The 26,661-nt window shown below is 42.3% G+C and overlaps 1 protein-coding gene across 2 annotated transcripts in view; it reads right to left on the bottom strand.

Annotated features, from left to right (window-relative positions):
• tbx15 (T-box transcription factor 15) overlaps nucleotides 1–14,993 on the bottom strand; it is a 50,538-nt gene extending 35,545 nt beyond the window's left edge. For both annotated transcript variants that reach the window (XM_079517605.1, XM_079517606.1), the window contains exons 1-2: nucleotides 14,261–14,993; nucleotides 4,636–4,861 (exon numbers count right to left, since the gene is read on the bottom strand). In XM_079517605.1, coding sequence (XP_079373731.1) covers nucleotides 4,636–4,861; nucleotides 14,261–14,462 — 428 coding nt within the window. In that variant the 5' untranslated portion in view covers nucleotides 14,463–14,993. The remainder of the gene's footprint in view (nucleotides 1–4,635; nucleotides 4,862–14,260) is intronic.
• Between the last annotated feature and the right edge of the window lie 11,668 nt (nucleotides 14,994–26,661).

Below are 26,661 nucleotides of genomic sequence, written 5' to 3'. Positions count from 1 at the left end.
ATTAAATTAAAACTCTGGATTTCACTTTGAACAGTGAAACATTTATTGCACATATACATGCGTTACATGCATGTATACATCTTGTTCAAGGAGAATATTGATTCTTAAAATACCTAATCCTTCAAAATCTTATCTAATTTTGTTTTAGCATATAACGTATGACCATTTCAGGTAAAAAAACTAAAAAACACTGAATGACACTGAATTAGGAACCTAATACAAAGGAAATAAGAGGAAAGGGAGTCAGGAAAACAAAAACAACGATTAGCATAAGTATTATTGCATAAGTGGGATCTTGAGGGACATGACATATTATTATTGCATTTTTTGTTTTGTTTTTTTGTTTTTTAACCAGGAAATACTCAACACTCCTACTTGCTTGATCTAAATGTTATGGGGAAGGACGGGCGAAAAGATGATTTGCCGTCCTGACATGGCTCTTGTTGAATGTGTTGCTGCAGTGACCGACCGTGCATAATTCTACAACAATAACAACTTGTGTGTAGCAAACCCTCCTGGATAAGTGCCAGAGCGGCAATTCTGTATTTTACACAGGGCTACTAAAACTGTGTCGAACACAGCAAAGTTCTGAGCAACTCTGACTCCATTTTATTGCACAAGGAAAATCCCCCTTATACAGGTTCAACACAATTACACAATGTTATACATTGAATATCAAACTATTTAAGTTTTGCAGTTAAAACCTTGTAAATTGTGGGATGCATGAGGATATTAAATTATTATGTGCACATAACACGGTATTAATGTTTCCTTATACAATACTTTATACTTCCAATAAAACACAGGTGAATACACTGAGGGCTCATAAAATGACGTGTTATGTGATCAAAATGTTAAGCATACTGCACTAAATCTGTGGTTCCCAAACTCTTCAGGTAGAGAATTTAGACATATGCCCGGGATCCAAACGAGTGAAAATAGCAGATCTACAAGCGTACGGTGCATCGCTTCGCACCACTTTGAAAGCTTGTAGATCAGCAATTTTCACTACTTCTTAATTATTATTATTTTTAATTGATGGCATTTCTTAGAATTGTTTTGTTTGTTAGTTTTAAAATGTATAAAAGTCTTTTCCATGTTTTTATTAAAAACAATGTTTTTTTTTGTTTTTTTGGGGGGGGAGGGAATATTCTATATGAAAAGAAAATGGGATTTTTACTCAAGTCTTGACCCATAAAAATTGGTCTGTGGACCATGACCCACAAATGGGTCCTGACCATTGTTTTGGGAAGTGTTCATTTAAGTGCACATGATGGAACCAAATGGACCCGTATTTGGTTCCAATTTGCTCTCTGAGAGTCAAGCGAACACTGAAGATTTTAACGTTACACTCTGAACGTGTGTCGTTAAGGACAAACCACAGTCTCAACACCCAGGGGAGGCAGGGGAGGGGGCCATGACACAAATGATCAGCCAATGTGTACTCAGCAAAATGAGATCATATACTATAGGACCCCCCACCACACACACACACACACACACACACACACACACACACACACACACACACACACACACACACACACACACACACACACACACACACACACACACACACACACACACACACACACACACAACCAAGACATGTAGTTAATCATATGATAATTAGACAGCTGATGTCAACCGTGTCTTCACTTTATAAACAGGCCCCATTATATGCTGTTGTCTTTTTTTAAACTCTCTGCTCGTTTATTTTCCCAACATTTGCCCCTTTCAGATGTTTGATAGCTCTATACATCTCTCAAATGTATACGTATACAAGAGCGAGTATGTATTTATTCTCCTATTATTTACTCATGGGTGATTACAACTGTGTGATAGCTATATATAGGCTGTAATTTGACGAGCCATCGGCCCATGTAATGCAGTTCAATTTAAGCTGGGACATTCCTTTCATGTTTGATTCTTCTATATCTGTGATCTTTGTGGATTATAGATTAATGTTGCATGGATATTTGCATGAATATTTGGTTGTTTGTTGCCCATCTCTGATCCTTGTCCACTAAGTGGTGAGTGACCACTTTATTTTTGTATCTGAGCTGCAGGGACGATATGCAGCAAGTCCAGATACGGTACTGTGATATTTGGCCCTCGATAATGACATGCACGACACATGATATCCGAGATATCTGTGCACACGCGCGCGCGCGCGCACACACACACACACACACACACACACACACACACACACACACACACACACACACACACACACACACACACACACACACACACACACACACACACACACACAGAGATATTTGGAAGGGACCCCCTGTGGGGGGGAGGGGGACCCACATTTACAATAATATTTTAATCCCTATTTCAAAAATGGTGAAAATAGCCAATCTATATGCCTACTATTTCTGGAAAAAATGAACCATCTTTTTTATTTCAAAATAGCTATACATATATGAGCCTATATTAAAGAGAAAATGTACTTTGTCGCTTTTCAAAAGCATGGACTTTTGAATCATAATATATAGCAATATACTCCAGTGAACACAAGTACAATTTTGATTGAGCAACTTTCAACTTGTTGGGAAATATTTGATGAGGGCTTTACAATACATCTTTGACTCAAGGGTTGAGTATAGCTTATATATACTTTCTTCCATTTGGAGTATAGTCTAGGCCTACTTATTGTTGGTGGAAATGGAATTCAGGCTTATTTCATTTATTTATTTGCATTTATGTAATGCAACTCTGTATATGGGCTTAAAGGCTGCAACATCTCCACCGTGAAAACCGCCCAAAAAGCATGCAGAAAGCCGGTGCAATAAGCATAAATAAAAGTTCCGTATATACACACACATGTAGACATTTGGAGTTAATTCCTCGTTTTGCACTTCAAACGCTGCTTTTTTTCTACCTCCTTTCTTTTCATTTAAACGTCATAAATCTGGGCCTTCATAATGAGAAAAGAGGGCTGTTTTCTTGCTTCCCCGCTCTTCTAAATTTATAGGGTTATTATTAGCAAGGGCATGAAATATATACACACAGCTACACACGGCCTTTACTAGCCTACAGCATGCTTCAGCGGAGAAAGGGATTGTTATGAGGCCATTACCAATTTAAATCTAATTCATAAAAGGGTTTACAACGAATCTATACGACGAGGATTGTTGTTTATTTAAGCCTAGTTTGTTGTGAATATTCAGAACGGAGAGGGATTTAATGTATGGCTTATGTATAGGCTATACGGTGGTGTCGCTTGCAAAAAGAGAAGAAAGCATGATATATAGGCCTAATGCCTCTTATAAAGTCTTCTATTCAATTAAATCTAGATTTTTTTATTGACAAGAGACTCTCCTCCCGGTGGAGTTAGATACTCACTCACTGTCTACTGGGCTATAATTGACCTAAAGAATCCTTCGTGCATTTTGTTTGCAGTTTCCTAAATTAACCCACCATTAAGATGTATTATTTATTTGTGTAGGTGTTATTCCTGGACCAAATCACCTTTCGCGTCACCGAGAGACTTTTTAAAGCATCCCCGGAGCTGTATATATATATATATGCAATTATGCATATGAATATGAGTATGACTGAATAGTGAATACATTTGTGCTTTGGGAAAAAATAGACGCTGGGTCGTAAAAGCCGAGTGAGCCGCAGGCGAGGCGGGGAGAGAGAGAGAGAGAGAGAGAGAGAGAGAGAGAGAGGTGTTTCCTCTGAGAACTGTGCAGGTCAAGTTATATGCTCGGTTTGGGTTGTAATTGTTGCCCAAAAAAGAGCCGAGAAAACCAAAAACATGTTTGAAAAGAGATTAATTAGAACCAGGTCTCTCTCTCTCTCTCTCCCCACCTCCCCTCTCTCTCTCTCCACCTCCCCTCTCTCTCTCTCTCTCTCTCTCCTCTCCTGCAGGCCCTAACGGTGATTACAGCAGGGTCCGGAGCCCTGCCCCGTGCATGTGCAACACATTAGCACCCCTCAAAAAACATACCGTGCAGCGGTAATTCCCGCGTGCGCGCGTGTACGCATGCGTGGGTGTGCAGTAGCCTAAAAATCCACGAGTGTGTGTCGTTAACTCAACCCGCTCTTTATCTGATTCTTAACCAATAGGACCCAGCCGTGCATCACGTGCCCCTTTGCTTTTCTTATCACATTTTGAAATAGGTCCCAACTTTGTACGCCTTTAACTCAAATGCATTTTACGCGCGGTCGACACGTGCGTAAAATGCGCAGCGTGCGCCATATATGGCCACTGAGATCATGTACGTAAACTCTGGATTTATGTTTAGCCACCGCGAGTATATAGGGCTATTATTAGCCTATATTAATATGCACCATGCATGGATAGGAACAGTCAGCAACATCCTCAATGTAATGTAGGCCTATACCTATTTGCGTGTTAAAGCATATTAATTAAAATCAGTGGATCTGCATCAGGCTATACTTCATTTTAAAAGAATTGTTATTTTGATCAACATTTGCCTGTTATCTATGTCCTCGGTGCCAATATCAATAGGCAGCATACATACAGCATGGAATTGTGGAAAATAAATCAAATCCGACGATAACAAAATATTCAACGTTTTGGGTCTGAGAGGCTAAATCTCATCAAATGGTGGCCCGTAAAGCCTATATATTAATCAGCCTGTAAATTACCTTCCAGCCTTGGTGATGATCATCTCGGTGCCGATCTCGTGGAAGCGCTTCCACAGGTCGGCGCACTGCAGCTCCACCTGTATGTCCTCCATGGAGGCCGGGGGCGAGGCGTCCACCGCCGCTCCGCCGGCCCCGGCCCCGGGCTGCAGGTCCACGGGGGAGCCGAAGGAGCACGACGTCCTCTCGGCCAGACCCTCTCCGTCTGAGCCCGGGCTCGCCTCGGAGTCTGGGGAGGAGGGAGGAGGAGAGATCAATGAGATTAGGAAAATAAAGCGCCCGATTCCAAAAATCTAGACCGACCGCATTTATGCAGGAAACTTGGCGCGATATAGTGCATGTCTCCCGCCGCCGCGGTTGAATCCATTCCAAATCACCTGCAGACTAGTAAATTGGGGGCAAAGTGCCGCAATTTGACTCGCTTTCCGTGGGATTTTTTTTTAAGGCTCTAGTATTAAGGTTTATTCCTGGACTGGTTAGAAATGTTATTCCGAAAATATGAACTTTGAAGAGTGCTTAAAGGCAAAGGCAAACAGACAAAGCTGCTGCGTCTTTAGAATGGAATTATAATCACGTTGAAGTTGGAAGGAACGAATAAGGACGAGTACAATTTCCACATGTTAAAATGAAATAGTCTAGTTTCAAGCATAATGGTTGATCCAGAGACTATAGCCTATACATGCCTATAGCTTATTTGTTATTCCATATAACTACCTCTACCATCCCTATAAGCAGAATAATTATATATGTAGCACTACAACAAAAGCCAAAGTAAACGGTAGGCCCTCTACCTTTGAACAATTTAAACTAAAATAAATACTTTCTAAGTTTCTCAGAACCGAACCGGGCGGGAAGGACAAAAAAAAACCTAATAATGTATTATTTATTGAGGGCTCTGACATGAGGTTGACTTGGCAGGCCCTGCCATACTACAAATAATGGTTATGCAAATTCAAAGCTGCCGACACACACTGGACAGCGTCCCAGAGAGACTTTACCCACCGAGCTGGCGTGCACACACACGCCGCCCAGGACCGCTGGAAGAGCGGAGAGCAATGAAGACACACAGCGCCGAGTGACGGGAAGAGGAGGAGAGGACAGACTGGACCACAGAGAGAGAGAGAGAGAGAGAGAGAGAGAGAGGGGGGGGGGGGGGGGGGGGGGGCAGCAGAGAGAGACCACAGAAAGAGAGACAAGAAGAGCTGGGCCCAGACTTTTCATCGTGTTCGTGAGAGATCTTTTCAGTGCTATGGCAGCCCTAAAGCCTAATTTATAGTTACTCCGTACTAGCCTACAACATGTAGGAACAGCTTGTAGATCTGCTCTTTTTTGGCAAGACACCAGTGTATAAATTAAGCTCAAACCACACAGGCATTCCTATACACATGTACAGACCAGTACAATATAGTGTACAATAGCAGCCTATACTGCAAAATGAAGACCTACTGTATAGTAACTACATTCTGCAATGAGCGATGGACATTTGCATATTTGATTCACGGATATACTGGAATTACATAGAAATAATGCTCATGGGCCACACACACACACACACACACACACACACACACACACACACACACACACACACACACACACACACACACACACACACACACACACACACACACACACACACACACACACACACACAAAGAGAGAGAGGGGGGTGGAGTTGAGGCTACATATCCCAGACGCAGACACTGCAAGATGACTGCCCGCCAGAGCCACGGTTGGATTCCTCAAAGCCTATCTCTCTTCACTAATAATAGCTTTGGTTCATTGAAAGTCAGTGACACAAAGATGATGTTGGCATCGAGATGCTGGGAACAAACCGAGCCCATGATGCCCACATCTTAAGACTACAAAAGTCAAATCATTTACATTTTTGTTCCACCAATCATCATTCAAAATGATGATAGGTTACTGCCTTCATTTACCAAGGTTGCCTATAAATGCTCCTAATCTGTCTGTTTGGAATAAACACGGCATACAAGCTGCACATATACATTATATAAAAATAGAATCATTATTAAATATATAGAAAATATAAACTGTAAATCACTCATTCAGCATATATAAGCAATACATTCATATGCATGGTGTTCCCAAACTGTGGTGCGTGCACCCCTTGTGGTGCGTGCACCCCTTGTGGTGCGTGCACCCCTTGTGGTGCGCGGACGCCCTCTAGGGGGTGCGTGACATGAAAAGGGTAATGGTGGTTTTATGGTGTTAATTAACACAAACAGCTAAATTCAGTAAACACCATTGTAAGGAGATACAGTATAGAGCAGCTGCGGGAGTACAGTATACAGCAGCTGCCTGTCTCTCAGTGCAGTGACATTCCGTGATTATTGGCCATAATTGTATTTAAAGAAGTATAATCTTCGGCCAAACACAACAAGACTGCAGTGTTCGGGGGTGCGTCAGCTATAGGTCAGGAGGTAACAGGGGCTGCATGGCGAAAAAGGTTTAGGGGCCGCTGCACGGACTAACAAGAGCAACAGTCTGAGATGTGATGCTATGTGGTAGGGTTACTATTAGCATGTCCGTTACTCATATCTTGACTGTGCTTCTCTTAAACTATATAGTATACTTCTCTCTAAGAGGTCCTACTGTATATAAACAAACTGCTAAGTTGACTTTTTGAGTAACATTCAGCCTCATGTGAAACGTACTTCTTTTAATTTAACGTATAACTTTAAATTCAAAGTTACACATTCTGTGCCATGTAACGTCATTAAAAGTAACATTACTTGTGCTGTGCTTTCAGAAATCGCCTTCAAACGACGTGAAATGGAACTAGACATCTATATACGAGAGGTGCGAAGAGGAAAGCCACAATAGGATGTTGATGGTATTTACTTATGTGTACAGCTGACGCAGCCAGACTGTGAGGAGAAAATGCAAATTATGTGAAATGTGTGAAAGAGGAAAACAAAACAAAAAAACGGGAAAAGATGGAAGAGGCTTTTAACCCTGATTGTTGGGGGCAAGAGGTCAGCCCGGTAGAACGAACGCCCGCACGCCCGCCCGCACGCACGCACGCACGCACGCACGCACGCACGCACGCACGCACGCACGCACGCACGCACGCACGCACGCACGGGTCCTTGACATGTCAAAAGTTTGAGAAACACAGATTAGGGCATAATCCAGAAGCTCTCGTTTTAAAACAGAAACAAATGAGAACAGGTATAGCCTATAAGGAAAATATGTGAAATTTAGGGATCCCCTTATGGGTATACTGTAGTTGTTATACAGTGTATGGCAACATATATATTATATATTTTTGTAGTTTTCTGTAGTTTTTCAGAAACCTTTCAGGAGATTTTAGAAGGTATTTTTAGAATGGGCCTCAGGTTTAGATTGAGTTAACCTATGAGTCTGCAGGGGGGTGGGGTGGGAGGGAGCTGTCATATCAAACTGGGTCTGGCTGTCATCAGAAGAGAGGAGCTGTCTGCTGCCACTCACCGCAGCACATTACTGTAATGCACCCACACATTAACATGTAAGCACACTGCACACACACACACACACACACACACACACACACACACACACACACACACACACACACACACACACACACACACACACACACACACACACACACACACACACACACACACACACACACACACACACACACGCTTTTCTGAACTTCAAATAGGCGTGTGTGTGCGTGCATGTGCATGTGTGTGCTAGTGATAACCAGGGACTCTCACATCCAATTATAGGGGGGGGGGGGGGGGGAGGGGGGCACATGCATTAAAAAATATGCTGCTTGGAAACTGGTAGCAAAAACATTCATCGATATACGGTATACCTCCAAAAGAAACGACAGAGTCGAGATTTTCAGTGGAGAATTTTGCAACGACTTGAATAGACGCTGACATTTATTGATGATGAAAAATGTGTCCACTCAGCAAGAGTGCTGGCCTGACATCTGCTGTGGTTAGCTCCGTGGACCTCTTTCTCACACACGCACACGCACACACGCACGCACACACACACTCACACACACACTCACACACTCACACACACACTCACACACACACTCACACACTCACACACACACACGCACACACACACACTCACACACTCACACACACCGCGTGCGCACACACACACACACAGTATAAGCCAGGGTCTGGGAAAACACGAGTGCATTTACGCACACATACACTGTAAAGATCCTGAGAGTATATAACCCTGAGAGTGTAAACAAATGGAACCGAATGGACCCTGGCGGGGTCCATTTGGTTCCATTTGTTTACACTCTCAGGTTAAATACACACTGAGGATCTTCACAGCGACACTATAACTCGTGCGGTGTGTGGCTACAATCAGTCCATGCCTGGCCTAATTAAATAGGGGTGAACATCCACTCCATTGCCACTAATTGGCCATGAATTTAATCAAGTCAATAACTCCCCCCAGTCCTCTTTGTTACGTTGTTATAACATCCATTAGCGCGCACATCTGGACCGCGATGAGTCAGGCAGAGGCAGCTGCAGCCCCATGCATGCATACGCAAGCCCCCAAATACAACCCACGACACCCTATGCTTCTCAAAACGGAATGGAGAATACTGCGGATTGGTAAAAACAACACATCTGTGTGGGTGTGTGTGTGTGTGTGTGTGTGTGTGTGTGTGTGTGTGTGTGTGTGTGTGTGCATGTGCGCGGCGCGCACGTGTGTGTGTGTGTGTGTGTGCGTGTGTGCGTGTGCGTGCATGCGTGTGCGTGTGCATGTGTATATGTGTATATGTGAGTGAGAGAGAGAGCCTATAGGATAATCTCTTCTTCACAGAACCGTATTTTTCTGATAAAGGATTTTTTTACATGCCGTACTGAGTGCATATTATATTATAAACCGCATCGACTGTTGTGTTATACTGAAACTCTTTTCGTAAGGAATGAGATGTAGCCGGTTAGATGAAAGAAGAGGAGAATTGAATAATCTGCTTGTACATGTATGATAGTATAGTGACATGTTATAAGTACACCCTCTTGACGAGAATCTCCAGCTGGGCACAATAGAAGGGCTACCATACACAGTGATGATATGTATAGGCCTATATGCATGGTCGCATATATGGTCGAATATAGCCGATTAATCTAAATTAGACGAAAATAGACAATCCACAAGCTCAGAGTCACAACGCATAGCCATGCAAAGCAATGTGAGCTTGTATAGATAATCTATTTCAGGTACAGGACACCATTGTACAATTGACCTTGAATTAAGCAACAGGGAGATGCATTTAGTGAAGTTTTACCCCATTAAAACCGGGAAAGCATCTGTGTCTATTTTTGCGTTGGCCATTCATAAACAGCAGATGTAGGGCCTACAAACTCACAACACGACATCTGCTATATCTTTTTTTAATCTTGAAAGTGTGAGAACTACTGATTTGGAAGGCATTCGTAGAATCGGCCTTCCTTGTGTCTAGATGAAGTTTTAAAGTGGGCCGCAGTTATCTTTGCCAACCATGAAATTGCTAAAGTAACCTAACCCACATTGACGACCACCTGTTTCAGCTGTGAGTGAGACCCAGGAAAGGAGGAGGCAGTAAAAAAGGTTTAATCCGCCTCATATAATGTGTTCAACATCTTTGTTATCAGCAGCAGTGCATGGTGGACAGTACATTTACTTGAATACTTCAGTATCTGCACGTAAGAGCATTTATATTGATTGTGACTTTCACTCTGCTATACATTTTAAAGACACATATTGTTTATACTTTTGACTCCATTTAAGGGAAGTTTAAGGGAAACATATACTAGTGAAAATAGACGATCTGCAAGCTTACGTGTTGTGTTAATGTCACATCACATTAACACAACACGTAAGCTTGCAGATCGGCTGTGTAGCTTGTAGATCTGCTATTTTCACTATTTTTTGTATATATTTTTACTTTTTTTTGTAGTAGTAGTAGTAGGCCTATTTCTAAATGCATGTACTTTTGAATAGGGCCTACTTAAATATTTTAAAAGATAGTAGCCTATTCCAAACTTTAACTCAAGTACAAATTTGACTGGTAACTTGAACTTGCAGTATATTTGACTAGGGGTACTTGTATCATGGGCTTTAGTACATCGTCCACCACTGTTCAAATTAAAGCCAGCACTATAAACGTGGACATGCTAAAGTAATTTATGAAAGAAACTATAGCCAACCTAGACTATTTAAAACAGGTTAACTGGCCTACAGTATGTGTTCTTAATCAACGTTATAGTTCAATGAGACCCACACACAACATATACTATAGCACATACACATATGTGAAAATGAATGTCCGCCTTGTAATGGTACGGCCTATACTAAGCTACCACAAAAAAGCAAATAAATGCAGTTTGGAGGTTTATTTATGAATAAAGAGATTCGGTGATTCCATAAACTACTGTTTTCCTGAACACTGAACTGATTTGGGGATTCATGGGGCCATTATCATCATTTTAATCAAATATAAAATATAGGCTATAGCCATGCTGTGTATGCTGCTGTCAGTGCTGTGGCTGCAGTGCCCTGTAGGCCATGGGGTAAAAGCTGAAGGAAATGTGTGTTGTGATTGTGAATGCATATACGCACACACGATCGACTCAAGTCCACGCTAAATTAACTGGTAAAATCCCACACATAGGAAAAGGAAAAGATTTGCAAGTGAGGAATGCAGATTGGCTCGCGCTTATTTGCATTTCTCAGATTTTTCAATTGAACTCTCCCTCAGTCCTCGACTTCGTCTAAGGCTAATAAAGATGTTATATGACCTGTCAACTCGAAAGAGGGAGAAAAAAAAGTCATTCAGTGAGAGAATTCTTCAAAACCACATAATCCGACCGCAGAGACTAGCTTCTTTTCAATGACGCGTCACAAACGGAGCCGCGCTCGGGCCCGTGAACCGCTCCGTGCGCTGTGCCAGGAAACTATATAGCTGCTAATAAGTTGGACCTCGGAGACCCGAGAGGAACCGTGCTTTTCAATCAGCGGCACCCCCTTAAAACAAGCCCGCGTGTCAAAAGTGAAGTCCCGAGTCCCAACTGGACAGGACCGCGGCCTGCATGCCTGAGGCCCCGCCGCCCCATGCAACACGCGGGCCTCATATAACATATCACAGTGCTGCTTCTCAAGCCTTTTCACCTCAAGGACCCCCAGATTCATATGTCCTCGATCCTATTTGACCCATCCGGGACCCCCCATCTGATAATATGTTGTGCCAGGCAGGGAGGTATAGAGGCCCGCCCGCTGGTATACGAAAACGATTCCACGTTTTTTGCATGCTATTCTATTGCCTATTAACTCAGGGATCCCACCCCCCGCCCTCCCCGTGGAACCCCTTAAGGACCAGTGGGCCACTTTTAGAACCAAAGTCATATCATAACCCATATATTATATACATAACTTAGCCTACTTATATGCACATACAGCACAAGCACAACCCCGGATATTCGTTAAAAACCCTTATAGATTTTATTATTATTGTTTGCTGTGTTTTTATCTTCCGCCGTGCATGATGGAGGAGACCTGAATGACTGACAACACTGTCTGAGGTGAGGGGTCGGCGTTCGCTTGCAGGAAAGGACAGATCTACAAGCAAACAAACACTCGCATCAAGACGCGTTGTTATGCTTGTATACTGTAGATCTGTTTTCGGCATAGGACTCTTTCAGAAGGTCATGTCACCGCAGTGTTCGGAAATGGGAAATTATAGCCTACTATTTAGGCTTGCGTTTTATTTTATTATTTTATTTTAATTATTTTATTCAAATGTGGAAAAAAAGCTATATAATGATTATGAATATTTACACTATAATGTTGTATGGAATATATATTCGAAGACTGAATGATAATTGTAAACATTAGGCCCATTACTACGGCGTAAACTTGAGATATTGAACGCAGGTGTGTAAGGTCGCACTCTTACTCTTAGCATACTGCTTAAAGCTTCACTGCCAGGAATTCATTTAGTGTTTTCTTCATGCGTCTATAAAAGTAGGCTAAATAAAATAAAACCACTACACAGCTGCTGTGTGCATCTCAATTAAGCTCCAAATAAAGCCAGCGATGTAGAGAGGTGAAAAGTCACCTCTTTCCTGAATCGTGTCTGTTACTGAAATCATTCCTTTGGCCTTTGGATTGTGTGTGTGCGCACGCCACGCGCACCGAATCCCTCTCCAAAGACAAATAAATTAGGCTCTGATTTTGGAATGTTTGAGATATTAGCCAAACATATATTTATTTAACTCCAATTTGTATGGGATAAAATTAATTCAAATTACAATTTTGTAAACCAATAGAGAACAGGACCTAATAATTCAATAATAATAATAATAATAATAATAATAATAATAATTTACTCGTGCAGGCAAACAATACTGTAAATTGGGCCACGCTGCTAAAATAATATATTAACAAAGATCCCGTTCATGTATTGTATATAGGCCTATATGTTGAAATAAAATAAATATTGGCCTGCATGTTTACGCTGCATGCACGCCATCCTTACTTTAGGCCTCACAGGAAAATGCCTTTAATTAGACTGTTCCGACTCCTTTCCACTTCTATTCGACAGCAAACTAGTTCCACAACGTAGCCTACATGCACATGTAGGCCTATATAATAACCATATAGGCTCTAGAAGACATGGTCCGTGTTCTTCTCCCCGTGGATTTCACTGCATGGCCTCTTGTCGTGAAAGGTCAGTGTTATTGAACACAACAACACATCCATCGCCAAGGCTTCATGGAAATAACAAAGTGCAGTGCGTATATAAAGCCTATATTCTTCGTAGTGGGATAAGATTAGATATGGAAGACGGTGGCATTTCTGAAATTAAATATTTTCTCAGAAGAATAATCGGGCCTTTACGTGGCGAAACAAGCAGTGTTGTGGGCCACAATTTATGGCGCAAGAGACGCCTTTATTGCGCAATATCCAATAGCATATAGCGAACTGCTCTCAGCAAAGGGAAATATAGCAAGATATACATTGCAATACAGTGTATAGCCTATTATTGATACTAGATTACATGGTTGATTTGCTGTCATGTATATAATTGAACTGTAGCCTATATAGGCGGTGTAGAATGATATTCAGAAATATTATCACACCGGGCCCATGCACTTACAGACCTGTATACAATTTACAATTTAGGCATTTAGCAGACGCTCTTAATCCAGAGCGATTTACAGTAAACAGAAACAATATGTATGTCAAATTATGGATGGAATCAAGTTTATAGCTTAACCCCCAAACAGTCAAACTGCTTCACCGTTATATACGCCTATCTCTTAAAGCAAATTAAATTGTTATATTTTAAGTATTCCCATTATTATTATTATTAATGATTAATTATGAATTATTATTAATTATTATTATTATTATTTATATATCTCTTCAATATGATCCAGGCATGATGAACGATGAGATCATAGAGCCCTAAATTCTATATCAAGACGTCATAACATGACATTTGAGGGTATAGAAAAATCCCGTGTTATAGTTTAACTGAGAGAAAGTAATCAAAGTATATAGGCTATAGGCCTCCAAAATGTAGGCGCATCCATCCATCCACATGCTTGTTTGTTTGTTTGCGCACACGGCACACATCATCATCACTGACCGGGGTCGATGTCCAGACAGTGCGCGGCGTGCACCGGGTCCGAGCCGTCGGTGGCCGCCAGGCTCTCCATGGACAGTTCCAGCTCCTTCTCCTGATCCCAGCCGCGCAGCTTCCTCTTCTTGTTGGAGCCGATCAGCGCTTCCACGGAGAACGCGTGGGCTCTCGAGCTCAGAGCGGCGGCAGAGCGTCTCCTGTCAGTCATAGTTTTTAGTAGCTCTCTTCGCGGGGCAACAAAATCCCACCCGAGGCAGAGGGGGGGGGGAGGATAGGAAGGAAGGAAGGAAGGAAGGGAGGAAGCCAGGCAGGAGGAAAACAAGAAAAAACAAAAAACAAAACAACAACAACACAAAACTCCCCCGCGTCCAACGCGTCCAGCAGCAGGCTACGTCACTGTTGTTTAAGGCTATACAGCGGGACCGAAACTCACCCCCAACCCCCAAAAAAAGTGTCCAAAGAAGTAAATCCCAGACTATCAGCGGTGTTGCGTGCTTCTTCTTCCGAGCCTGGTGTTGTCGTGTTCCATCCCGGGGACGCACGGGGACGGGTCGCTCATGAGAGACAGTGGGTTTTGATGCTGTTTTTTGTCCCGAGCTCGTCCACCCGGCCCTATATATATCCTATAGCTGCTTCTTTTGGCGTCTTTCTTTCCCCCAACCAACTCTCCCTCCCTGACGGTCCTGTCCGTCTCTCTCGCTCCGACTCGCTGTCTGATTGATACTCACTTCTGGAGAACTTTTTTCCCCAACCCAGCCCGTCGCTGCAGAGGGCTCAGTCATGCATAGGGCCGGCCCCCATCGAGCTGTCAAACCAACGGCGCGTCCAATGAGGCGCGCGGAAAGCCAGAGAAGCCAAAATATATCGTCCAATGGCTGACGAGGGAAACATGCTCGCCCTGGTCTGGATGAGAAGACGAACCCTGGACTCATGCTCGGCCAATCCGGCGTTAAATTAACTGACTCGGAAGAAAAGTTGATGGAAAATGGCCCCATGCAAGAACTATACTATAGCCTATACACCATCTCATGAATGACTCCCATGAATGGGCCATCCGCAAAATGCAGCTTATTGATGTATATATATTTTTTAAATCCTTTTAACTTTTGTCATTTGTGTGAATGTGTCGCTTGGTGTCTATACTATATATATAGACTATCCACACACTGGGCTTGGTGGTGTTTGGAGCTCAAGATCTCCATTAACGTGCGAACGCCATCGTGCGCCATGCACGCTGCACCATGTAGCCCCAAACTCGGGTCGTGCCCCCCTATTTACCAGTTTATTAAAGGGTTACGACATTGTATGAATGAATGTCCAGCAATAATCTTAATGTTGTCCGTGCATCAAGTAAAGCGTTTAGCCTATATACAATCATCATCCGGATATAGTACATTTAACTCGGGAGTATAGGCTATAATGGAACCAAATGGAACCGAATGTGTTCATTTGGTGAACTTATTCATTGTCGGAGTTATACGGATACAAATGGACACTGTGGATTGTCTAAGTGTGTGCGCTAGGCCGCTGAAGTGAAGGCATCATTAGGGATTGGGGGAACAGGGGGAAGGTGGCATTACAGTGCCACCCAACAGCTGAGAAGCCATGCGCAAAGCCCCAAAACACGACAGGTGGCCCGTCCCGTCCCGTCCGGTCAACACATTATTTGGTTGAAGGGACAAAAAGAGCGGGACCCGAATTAAAAGTCTATCAACAAGTGCATGCCTGGAAAAAATTGCAAAGGAAAGTTGTTTATTTTAGCGCTTCAAGGAGCGCGTTTGCTTGGCTTTTTATACCGTCACGGGCCCATGCAGGGGTAAACCCGAGCAGACGGGCCCGTGTGAAGGGTCTGGGTCTGACCGTCTGGGCCCGGCCTGTGTGCGTATATAGGCCTGTCAGACCCAGAGAGTTCTGTTTATGGACTACATCTGGAAGAATTTAATATAAATATGGCCTCATAACAGCCGGACAGTATACACACGCAACCGTCTCCAAGCACACATTAAGCACACATCAAGTTTTTATAGTGAAAATATAATAATTCTATTCAGACCAAAATAATAAATAATAATAATAATAATAATAATAATAATGTACAATATTACAAACTAGTACATTATATTTTGACACGAAAGTCTATAATGTTAATCTATTTTCTTTTTAAATATATATTGATAGGCTATAGCCTAAGAAATAGGCCTAAATAGCAATGGGGTCTTATACCAAATTCAAATTTGCAAACTTGAAAATAAGAATTTGTACAGCATATGGTACAAATACAAATAAAATAGGCTATTCTCACATTTCCTAATTAGATTAACATAATTATTAAACTCGTATAGCCTATTAAACGTATGTTTTACGTATAGATATTGTGCGTTGTTAAAATATATTAATAACAACAATGGACACGCTATTGGGTCAAACGTGCAACGATTTGACTGATATGCTACACAGAACAAATTCAATATATAACGAGAAAGGTTTGAGACAGTGCACAGTAAAATAGGCCAAACAGCACGCACGGGGTACACCTACAGTCAGACACCTATGGGCTATAACCGATAACACAAAAAGTCCTATATTGTGGTCCTATAACGTTAATAATATCAGAGTTAAATTAACAGTGATATTGTCGATGTGATTTGACGTTAATTGGAATTTCCTCACAGACGTTTACAATACATATATTAGTCTGAATTGCGTTTGCGAGCGAGTCCTCGTTGCATATATTTCCAATGAAAACATGAACTATATAATAACCTGATTTATAAATAGGATATATGGAATGTTACTGCAGTTTGTTGACCGTTTCCAGACACAATCCATTCCATATTGTGCCTTTCTAATGTGTTTCCTGTTTTCAGCCCATGTGCACAACGGCTGGACAACAAACCAGTTGATTTCTCCCCCCGTCGATTCTTTTCCATGCATACAAGACATTTATTTTGGAAAATGATTGCTTGTATAGGCTATATTAATTATATTCTCCCCATTACGCACTTTGGACACGAAAGAAACGAAAATAGCTGCAGAGATATACATTAAATTAAATTAATGCATGTATTATTAGAATCTATTTTAAAAAATCGATTGCTAATAAAGGGCGCGTTCGGAAATACCACACCGGAGCGCACTCGCCTATTAGTTTGCATTGCGCAGTGGGCTCAGTGACTATTTCCGAACGCGCCCAAAGAATAATTGTATGGTAGCCTTCAATTTAGACTCGTGCATTTCGTGTTACGGAAAATATGTGAACTTTGCGCTGCGCATAATATAATGCAGCAGATCAGGAAAGCGCATCGGTGTGCGAAAAAAACCCCAAACTCCAATGCTACAGAGTACAAATTATAGTCCACATTTTAACGCACGGAGTGTAAACAAATGCTCTCTCTCTCTCTCTCTCTGTGTGTGTGTGTGTGTGTGTGTGTGTGTGTGTGTGTGTGTGTGTGTGTGTGTGTGTGTGTGTGTGTGTGTGTGTGTGTGTGTGTGTGTGTGTGTGTGTGTGTGTGTGTGTGTGTGTGTGTGTGTGTGCGTGCGCGCGCACTGTATATAGGCTAACTGGCGAGTACCATCAACATGTAGGCCTATAGTGGACAAATACAGCCTACTTATATAGGATTTGAGTCAAAGTAGGCTATAGGCTATATAGGCCTATACTCCTGGTCAATTACTACAAGTGAAACAAATTACAAAGACATTTTAAATAGGCCTATACAAGCATTTCCAAGCATTGCTAATTTAAATTAGCAGATCTACAAGCGCGCAACACATCACATCTCGACACAAGCTTGTAGATCTTCTATTTTCACTATATTTGAAATAAGGATTTAGTGGTTAAATCTGCTTAAATGTTAAATAAAGCGTCTTCAAAATGAAGCGCGAAGTGCTATCAAAAAATATAAACGGCTCTTCAAGTGATGTACAAAACAAAAATATGTATAAGCTATAGGATACTTAAACTACTTTACTTAAATTAAATACAGTAGGATATATATAGGCTTACTCAAGTAAATGCAGGCCCACTCGTTACTGTCCATCACCACTGCAGTGTCAACACGTGAATGTTGTTGGAGGAAACAGCCAAATGCACCGTTAATATTCAATTAGTAAAACGCACCCATTTGACCCATGTGACCCGGGGCGGGGGGGGGGGGGGGGGGGGGGGGGGCAGAGAGAGAGAGAGAGAGAGAGAGCGCGAGCAACAGAGGAAGCGGGGGTCACCACACACTAAACTAAAGCATCCATCCATGGCAGCTAATTGAACTGAGCCTTCATGGCTATACTGGCCTATACCAAATGGACCCTGTAGGGTCGGGTATAAAGTAGGCTAATATGGCACTAATGGCAGCCTCCGGTTGAATACTGCGCAGATGCCTCAGCATCTGCGCAAATACTCTACCGAAAAGATCGGCTCTCTTCGGTAAACGACACCGGTACGTCCGAGTATAGGCATCCGGAGAATTAATTATTATAGCCTACCGTATATACGTTTATTTATTCATGTATTTATTTTGTTTTTTATATATATATATGCCCGTAATACATTATGCAGAAATGTATAGCCTAATTAATTATTGGTCGTTATCGCTCTCATGGAAATAAAAAGTATAGGCTAATAATTTGGGCTTTCACTGTAGAATCTGAGACATTGTAAATATAAATAGAAAATACTACTACTACTACTACTACTACTAATAATAATAATAATAATAATAAAAACAAACAAATTTGATGGGGGGAAAGGAATATCATAGCCTTCAATAATTGTCGCCTATGTAGGCTATAGGCTATATGAAAATATTTTGCTACTCGAAAGGACATTTTAGCTCATACAGTCTTGAAATAAGCCTACCGTATTTTATACTGCGGATATATTAAAACTCAAAATATAGGCCTATATTTTGCATGGCTGAAATTCGTTTTTTTTCCCTGTGTCCTTTTTTTTGCGTAGCCTATAAGCTCCATCACTTTGTTGTTTTCCCAGAAAGTTCGTGTAGTAGACTATAGGAATAATAGGATATATATAGGATATTTCTTACACTTTTCCCGCCCGTCTGCATCGTCGCGCGTAACGGTTATAGTTCGCGGCCGGTTTCCTCTCTTCTCGCAAAATTAAATGAAATAAATCTAACAGTCAATAAAGCATTGAGCTTCATGGGACTCCATATGGAGCGGATAAAAGTGTTTTACTGTTTCTCTGAAGTATAGGAGGTGTGTGTGGGGGCAGTGCACACAGAATTGGTTTCTCGCTCCGGGCGATGGAAGACTGATGTTTGGGATGAGTTATACGCATATATGCGACACTCCCTTCAGCTCAGTCCGGTCCGGTCTTATAGGCTAGAAGACAGTGCTGATACAGTACTAGCATACTGGAATCATATAGCCCTGCACTTTCTTTAAAAGTAAAGATAGGCTACTTCAGGGGCGTAAGGTTATTAAAACGTCAGGGGGTGCTCCCCAGCCCCGCCCCTTCACCCCCCCCCCCCCCCCGCCTCTCCCCCCCCCCAACGCGGGGAAAAACGTTTCTTCGTTTGGTACTTTATTTACAGTTTGCTATTGAACACAGTGCGCTTTCAGTTCACAACAAACACATTAAATTGTTTCAGCATCTTGTGCCAACATTTCAGAATGATCAATGATAAACGAGTTGTTTGTTTTTTTCGTTTGGTACTTTATTTACAGTTTGCTAATAAACACAGTGCGCTTTCAGTTCACAACAAACACATTCAATTGTTTCAAGGTTCAAGGTACAATATAATACGACATCAAAACACAGCAAACAAAATAGAATATAGAGTGCAAAAAAAAAAACAAGTGTAGAAAAAGAGTATCATATGTACATGTGCATGTTCAAAGTTTCAAGTAGCCGCTACTTGAAACTTTGAATAACTCTCAGGTGAAAGTTAGTCACCCACAAGAAAACCACTTGAGCCGAAGTCAGTTCACATAAAACCCAAAATGTAAGAATAGCCAATAAGCCATATATTACGCACAGCCCGAATAGTGCAACTCTATTCTATTATGATGATGATGAGAAAATGTCTACTTCTTTTTTGGGAGTGTAGCCGGAGCTAGTAGGCTATAGGCTTCTTCTTGTTTCTTTTAAGTTAAAGCTAAAATGGTGATACATATTATAAACACTATATGAATGAGAAAAAACTAAGGGGTGTACTTACACTTTTGGGAAATATCCACATTTAGCCTATAACACCACTATAGGCCTATATTTAGTTATGTATGTAGTTTATGTATATGCTGAATATACTGACTGAACCTGCAGTTACATCACAATTTATTTATCAGCAAGTATAGGCCTATATATGATTGAAGAGGATATAGGCTATAGGTTATAAATTGTATCATAATGTGAATGTCACTACTCAAATGCAAGTGTGGTAAGGTCCTCAATAACAACATTAATAAACAAAGATATAGGCTACAAGACTATAAGTGTGCTCCTCTGAGCACAGGTCTCCACCAGGCCGGGTTGCTTACCCATGGGCCTCACACCTTAGAGTATAATAGCCTCACACACACCGATTTGTGTGCATGTAAGGACTGGAGTGGTAGAAAAAAAAGGTGTGTTTTGAAAAAAGAAAATCGCAGAAAATGTAATCTGGCACAAATGTCCTAGTATATGTGGCCTGGAGAGTTGCTATCCAAGGGATTCACAGGACATTTTTGATTATACAATATATGGTTCAAGAGTTATAGGCCAAAACGTGCAGTGGGCTATTGTAACGCCAGAGACAATTGTAAATAAAATTGGGGTGGAATTTCTTCTTTGGCCTAACGAGGTACCGCAAATTTTATTTGGAATCCAATCATATCGGATGAAAATGGAATATGAACGATCTGACAGATAAGACCATGATAATCATGACCATGATTGATCATACGACTAGAGATGTGTGTGTAGCGATTTGCGTGTGGTTTGGACAACATCTGTAGGAGTAACAGGCTATATGAAAAGAATCACACCCGTGTGAAGTGAGGGGCGCTCGTACATCATCATGTCGTATAAAGTAGTGACGTAAAATTGTCCATTCATTGTCAATGGAAAGTTTGTGCACAACCGCACATACATCAAAAGCTGGACAGGAGGGGCTAGTGCCCCTCAAAAATGTGTTTAGCAAAAATCTGCCTCCCGAGTCCTCCTGGCACTGTAATAGGCCGATTGGAGATGAGGCTGTACAAAAGGATCAGACAACCTCCCACATATTCCTCTTTCATTAGACAACATACCAAACACCATACTTGAATCCACCAGATGACCTCACCAAATGACAGCAGCTATGACGCTGTGATGTAGCTATATGGATATATATATATACTGTATAGATGATTTCATACAGTATAGCACAATGGTTGTCCAAAGTCTTGAGGTTGCCAAGCAATTTTATCGAGCAATACCCGGAAGTTGTAGCTTAAACATTTAAGCTGTCATCTAGAATCCTAGGATACATCACCCAACTCTGCCCGAGGTTGACGTTTTTTGTTACCCGCGTCATTGACAGCATTCTTCAATACACCAGCTTTACAGGATTCCAGGGGAACAATATAACTCGGGCACCGCAACAATGGAACAACAACCAGGGAACCCCTGCCTTGCCAGGTACTGGTGGACAACAATTCCAAATCGTGGACCAACAGCAGCAACAACAGTCGGTCGTTCCACAGGGTAGGCCTACTGTTGGACAACAATTTAGACAACAATTCCAAATCTACCAACAGCAGCAGCCTGCCAGGACTGTTGACTGTCGCTGCTGCCAGCAGCGACAGCGACCCCAAATCCGGGACCAGCAACAGCAGCAGTTCTTTCCACAACAAATCCAAAGGCTGGACCAACAGCAGCAGCAACAGTCGGTCGTTCCACAGGGTACTGTTGGACAACAAATCAGAATCTTGGACCAACCGCGGTCTGATAGGATTGTCGACTGTCGTTGCTGCCAGCAGCAACAGTCGGCCATTCCACAGCAAATCCAAAGGCTGGACCAACAGCAGCAGCAACAGTCGGCCATTCCACAGCAAATCCAAAGGCTGGACCAACAGCAGCAGCAACAGCGAGAGTCGGCCGTTCCACAGGGTACTGTTGGACAACGAATCCTATTGCTGAACCAACAGCAACAGTGACAGCCAGCCAGTCAGTCAACAAATCCAAATCCGGCAGCAGCAGCAGCAGCAGCAGCAGCAGCAGCAGCAGCCGCAGCAGCGACAATGACCATGGGCAATGTGTCCTGCAGCTTCCAGGAGCAAGACACACAAGGACTAGCTTTCGTGCTTTGTTAAGAGTTCTGCAATATGCATTATGATCTCAGTACAATTTTAAATACATTTAAATTCTCATTTATTTTGTTCCCATCTAGAGTTTGAATGAACAGGCATCAGTCAAAAGGGAGACATTGAAGAGGAAGGATGGGTGGGGAGGGATCAACATATGGAATGTCAGAACAGGTCAGCTCCATATATGGAGATCAAAGGGTTTGAGGTCAGATGTAGAGTTGCTGGCTGGCTCCATATATTCTAGGTGATGATCCAGTCTTCTCCATGTATGGCTATCCAGGGTTTGATGAGGTTAGTGTCGTGATCTTCATATATAGACGGCCATATATGGAGCTTGTCACGAGGCGTGACGGACTGGCGGCCATATATGGTGGTCTGAAGTGTCACAAGGCATGACGGACAGAGAGCCATATATGGTGGCGTGACGGAAAATATTATTTCTTCAGTCCAATGTCTTCCATACCTAATACCTATCCCTGGACCCGTTTGACCGTGCATAGACTGCCACTCTGTTTGTTCAAAGTGCTCTGAACAAACATTAAAAATGTTGACAGGGGATTCTTCCAGACAGCCTGGACAGGCTGGTTCTATATTGAATCTCTCAACGTGTGCGTTACCCTGTGGATGATATGGTGTAGTGTGGGATCCATGCTGGACACCACAGAGCGTCTGGAACTAGAAGAACATGTGGTTATCAAACTCTTTTCTCAGATGATGGATCTTTGCTGGGAAGCCAAACGTTAGGGTGAAATCTTTAGACCTGTTCAGCCACCGTTTTAGCAGACTTCTTTTAGGCCTGAGCAAAATGGTCCATCACGGTATGTATCAATATTTATTTGGAAAGTTTCAAGGTGCAGGAAATCCATTGACACAAACTCAAATGGTGCTCTGGTCCTTGTTCCTCTTTAAGCATTCACAGGTGCATGTCACAGTGTGTGGCTACATCCTTTGCATGAGGGCCATTGCAATTACAATTTAGGCATTTAGTACTGTAGCATCTGTCATTTTAGATTTTATTTCTCTTTCTCTGTATAGCAACATAAGTTTTAGGATTATGAACATGTTACTATAGACAGGGCATTTGTGACCGTTATAAATACAGGCTTTGATCATAATATGCACATGGCCCGCCCATCTGACCAGTGACTGAACACGGCAGTTGCATGGCTGATGGGCTGAAAGTGAACCTATAGACTACACTGTACCGTCGAGAAATTCAAATGATTTAAACCCAATACATTTATAGTTGTTTGTGTGATATACTGTACGCAATAATGAATTAAACAATCTTAAAAATAAATATATATTTTCATTTCAGGGCTAGCCTATATTGAAATCAAGTGTAGTGCTCACTCACTGGGTACATCCTCCTGCAACAAGGTACCTGCATTTATAGTTACTTCACAACACTAGGGAGAGCCGAGAGACAGTTCAAACATGGGGTAACAATATTGAGCTTCTGATTGAGATTATTTAAACACACACCATCCAAACTGGCACATGACAATTTGCATATAACTCTAATAAATAAACATACACAGTACTATACACACATGCTGCATAATGCACTAATACATGCACAAATACACAACAGAGACTGTAGATCCATATGCACATCGGCACCTCAAGGGATGTGACTATATGTAGCCTACATACGGTACTTTGCTTTAAATGGTAATAAATGGTGCATTTATATAGAGGCTTTATCCAAAGCCCTTTACTGTGACTACTTGACAGTGCAATAAATAAATAAAATGAATAAAATAAATGGTGCATTTATATAGCGCCTTTATCCAAGGCGCTTTACATAGATTGTGCATTACATTCACCCATTCACACACACTTTCATACACCGATGGCTGCGGAAGCCATGCAAGGTACCAACCAGCACATCGGGAGCAATTTGGGGTTCAGTGTCTTGCCCAAGGAGCCGGGATTCGAACCGCCGACCCATGGATCATTGGACGACCTGCTCTACCTCCTGAGCCACAGCCGCATAATGCACTAATACATGCACAAATACACAACAGAGACTGTAGATCCATATGCACATCGGAACCTCAAGGGATGTGACTATATGTACGGTACTTTGCTTTAAATGGTAATAAATGGTGCATTTTATCCGAAGCCCTTTACTGTGACTACTTGACAGTGCAATACATTCACACACACATTCAGACATACAGTCACAGATGGAGGAAACCATGCAAGGCACCGACCTGCTCATCGGGAACAATTAGTGGTTCAGTGTCTTGCTCAAGGACACTTCGACACTAACTCCGGGGCAGCCCGGGATCTAACTAGATCTACATGCACACTGAGCACATGTACGTATATCAGCAAAAACATCCAAAAATAACAAGAATTATTCATTTATTTTATACGATAGATTTTTACCAAGTTCAATAAGTTCCATGAATCGTGCAACGGTTTGATGAAAAGTTTTGCTGCGAGTCTCATTATAAAAATGTTCAAATCTGCACACAGAGAACGGTTGACAGCACCAAATATCATCGTCGATCGTCTCATTTAGCCAGCAGAAACATGCATTTCTCTCCAATTGGATTGTCATAACTCTGCAGTCCTAATACGACAGTGTGCTTTAGTGCTTATTATATTATATTATACATGTTCTGTCAGCCGGTTCTTATGGCACCATAAATAGCAGGCAACGAGGGAAGAAATAAACTGTGCTTGGACGCCATCGGACGTACAAGTCCGTTCCCAGGTAAACACGCCTGTGGAAAAATCCCACTCATGTCCAGCTGAGAGGAACAGATGATTTGCTCCATTAGCGGGGACAGGGGGGTCGGGCTGGGGGGGTGTTGGGAGGAGGGGGGGTGAGGGGGGGGGTGGATGAACCGCGACCCAGCGGGTGATGATGAAAATATTATCCTTTAGTGGAATGGAAGAGTCTAGGAGGGTGTGTTCCATGCCTGTATACCGTCTAGCCAACAGGTTTTCAAAGTGGGGGCCAATTGCAGTCGCAGAGAGGAAAATGAAGGACAAAAAAAATCATAAAAGTCTGTGTGTGTGTCTGTGGAAAGTGCTGGACCGATCAGGACAGGGAAGTCACTCACAGTTTTCAAAATGGCCTCATGCTGGCGCTATACTTTACGTTTTACGCTTTGGCCTATACCTGTAGCTCTTGGTATAAGGCCATACAATCAATCAACGCATGTCTTACAATCAAAGTAACTTTGATGCAACTTCCCATATAGGCCATGCCCATTTCCACCATTTTGCCATTGCCTTCAATCAAAACACACTTTGTGCTGTAGTAATTGTTATTCCAAAACTCACGCACAAATCGTATGATTTCAGGACTCCACCATGGTGCGTCTACACAAACACAACGTGTTCAGGGAAAGGAAGCCGGGCGGGGAGGGTGATGATTGTCACTGCATGTATACACTCCCATAGACATATATACTCCTACGTGCTGCGGCGGCATCTGTCAGCGGGGAAGTTGGGTGAGGAGTTATGAGGAGACCAAGGCTCTACGAGTCTACGTCCTCCCGGTGGGGGCTCCTCACTGGCAGGTGAGCCAGCTAGGATACAACAGCAGTGATAACACAGACATGTGTGTGGGGAGGAATCAATTGGCATAACGACTAAATCGGGGAGAAAGAGGGGTTAAAAATAATAACTAGAAATGCCGAGCTGCCAACTTGCGTTTTGCACACAAGTTGGCCATGAACGGCCTACTTGAGCGCGAGCAGAGCACGCAATATTTTAAGTTTCGTATATATAATATATATACGAAACTTAAAATATTGCACTCTCAAACATATTATGTTTGGAGAGAAGACTTCCACACACCCGGTAGACAATTTGGAGCAGGTGCGATGGTGACGAGGCATACAACGTAGGAGAAAGGAGGGACACCCACACACCGCCACTTGCCAGGTTCAAGAGCATGTAAGGTCGCAAGACCGAAAGTTTCTCTCTGCTCTTTAAAAAGAAATGCTCTTGAACCTGGCAACTTTAGCCTCGGCTACAAACCCATATACAATGCAACGGTTTCATGTTTTTACAACTTGATACATTGTTTTTTGTATTGTGTCCCTCTTAAATAAACGTAGAAATAAAATAAATAAAAGTGGCGGTGTGCAGGTGTC

This window comes from Electrona antarctica (assembly GCF_951216825.1).
Source record: "Electrona antarctica genome assembly, chromosome: 13".
NCBI lineage: Eukaryota > Metazoa > Chordata > Actinopteri > Myctophiformes > Myctophidae > Electrona > Electrona antarctica.
The sequence above is the reverse complement of the archived record's forward strand: the minus strand, read 5'-3'. Positions and strand labels throughout refer to the sequence as shown.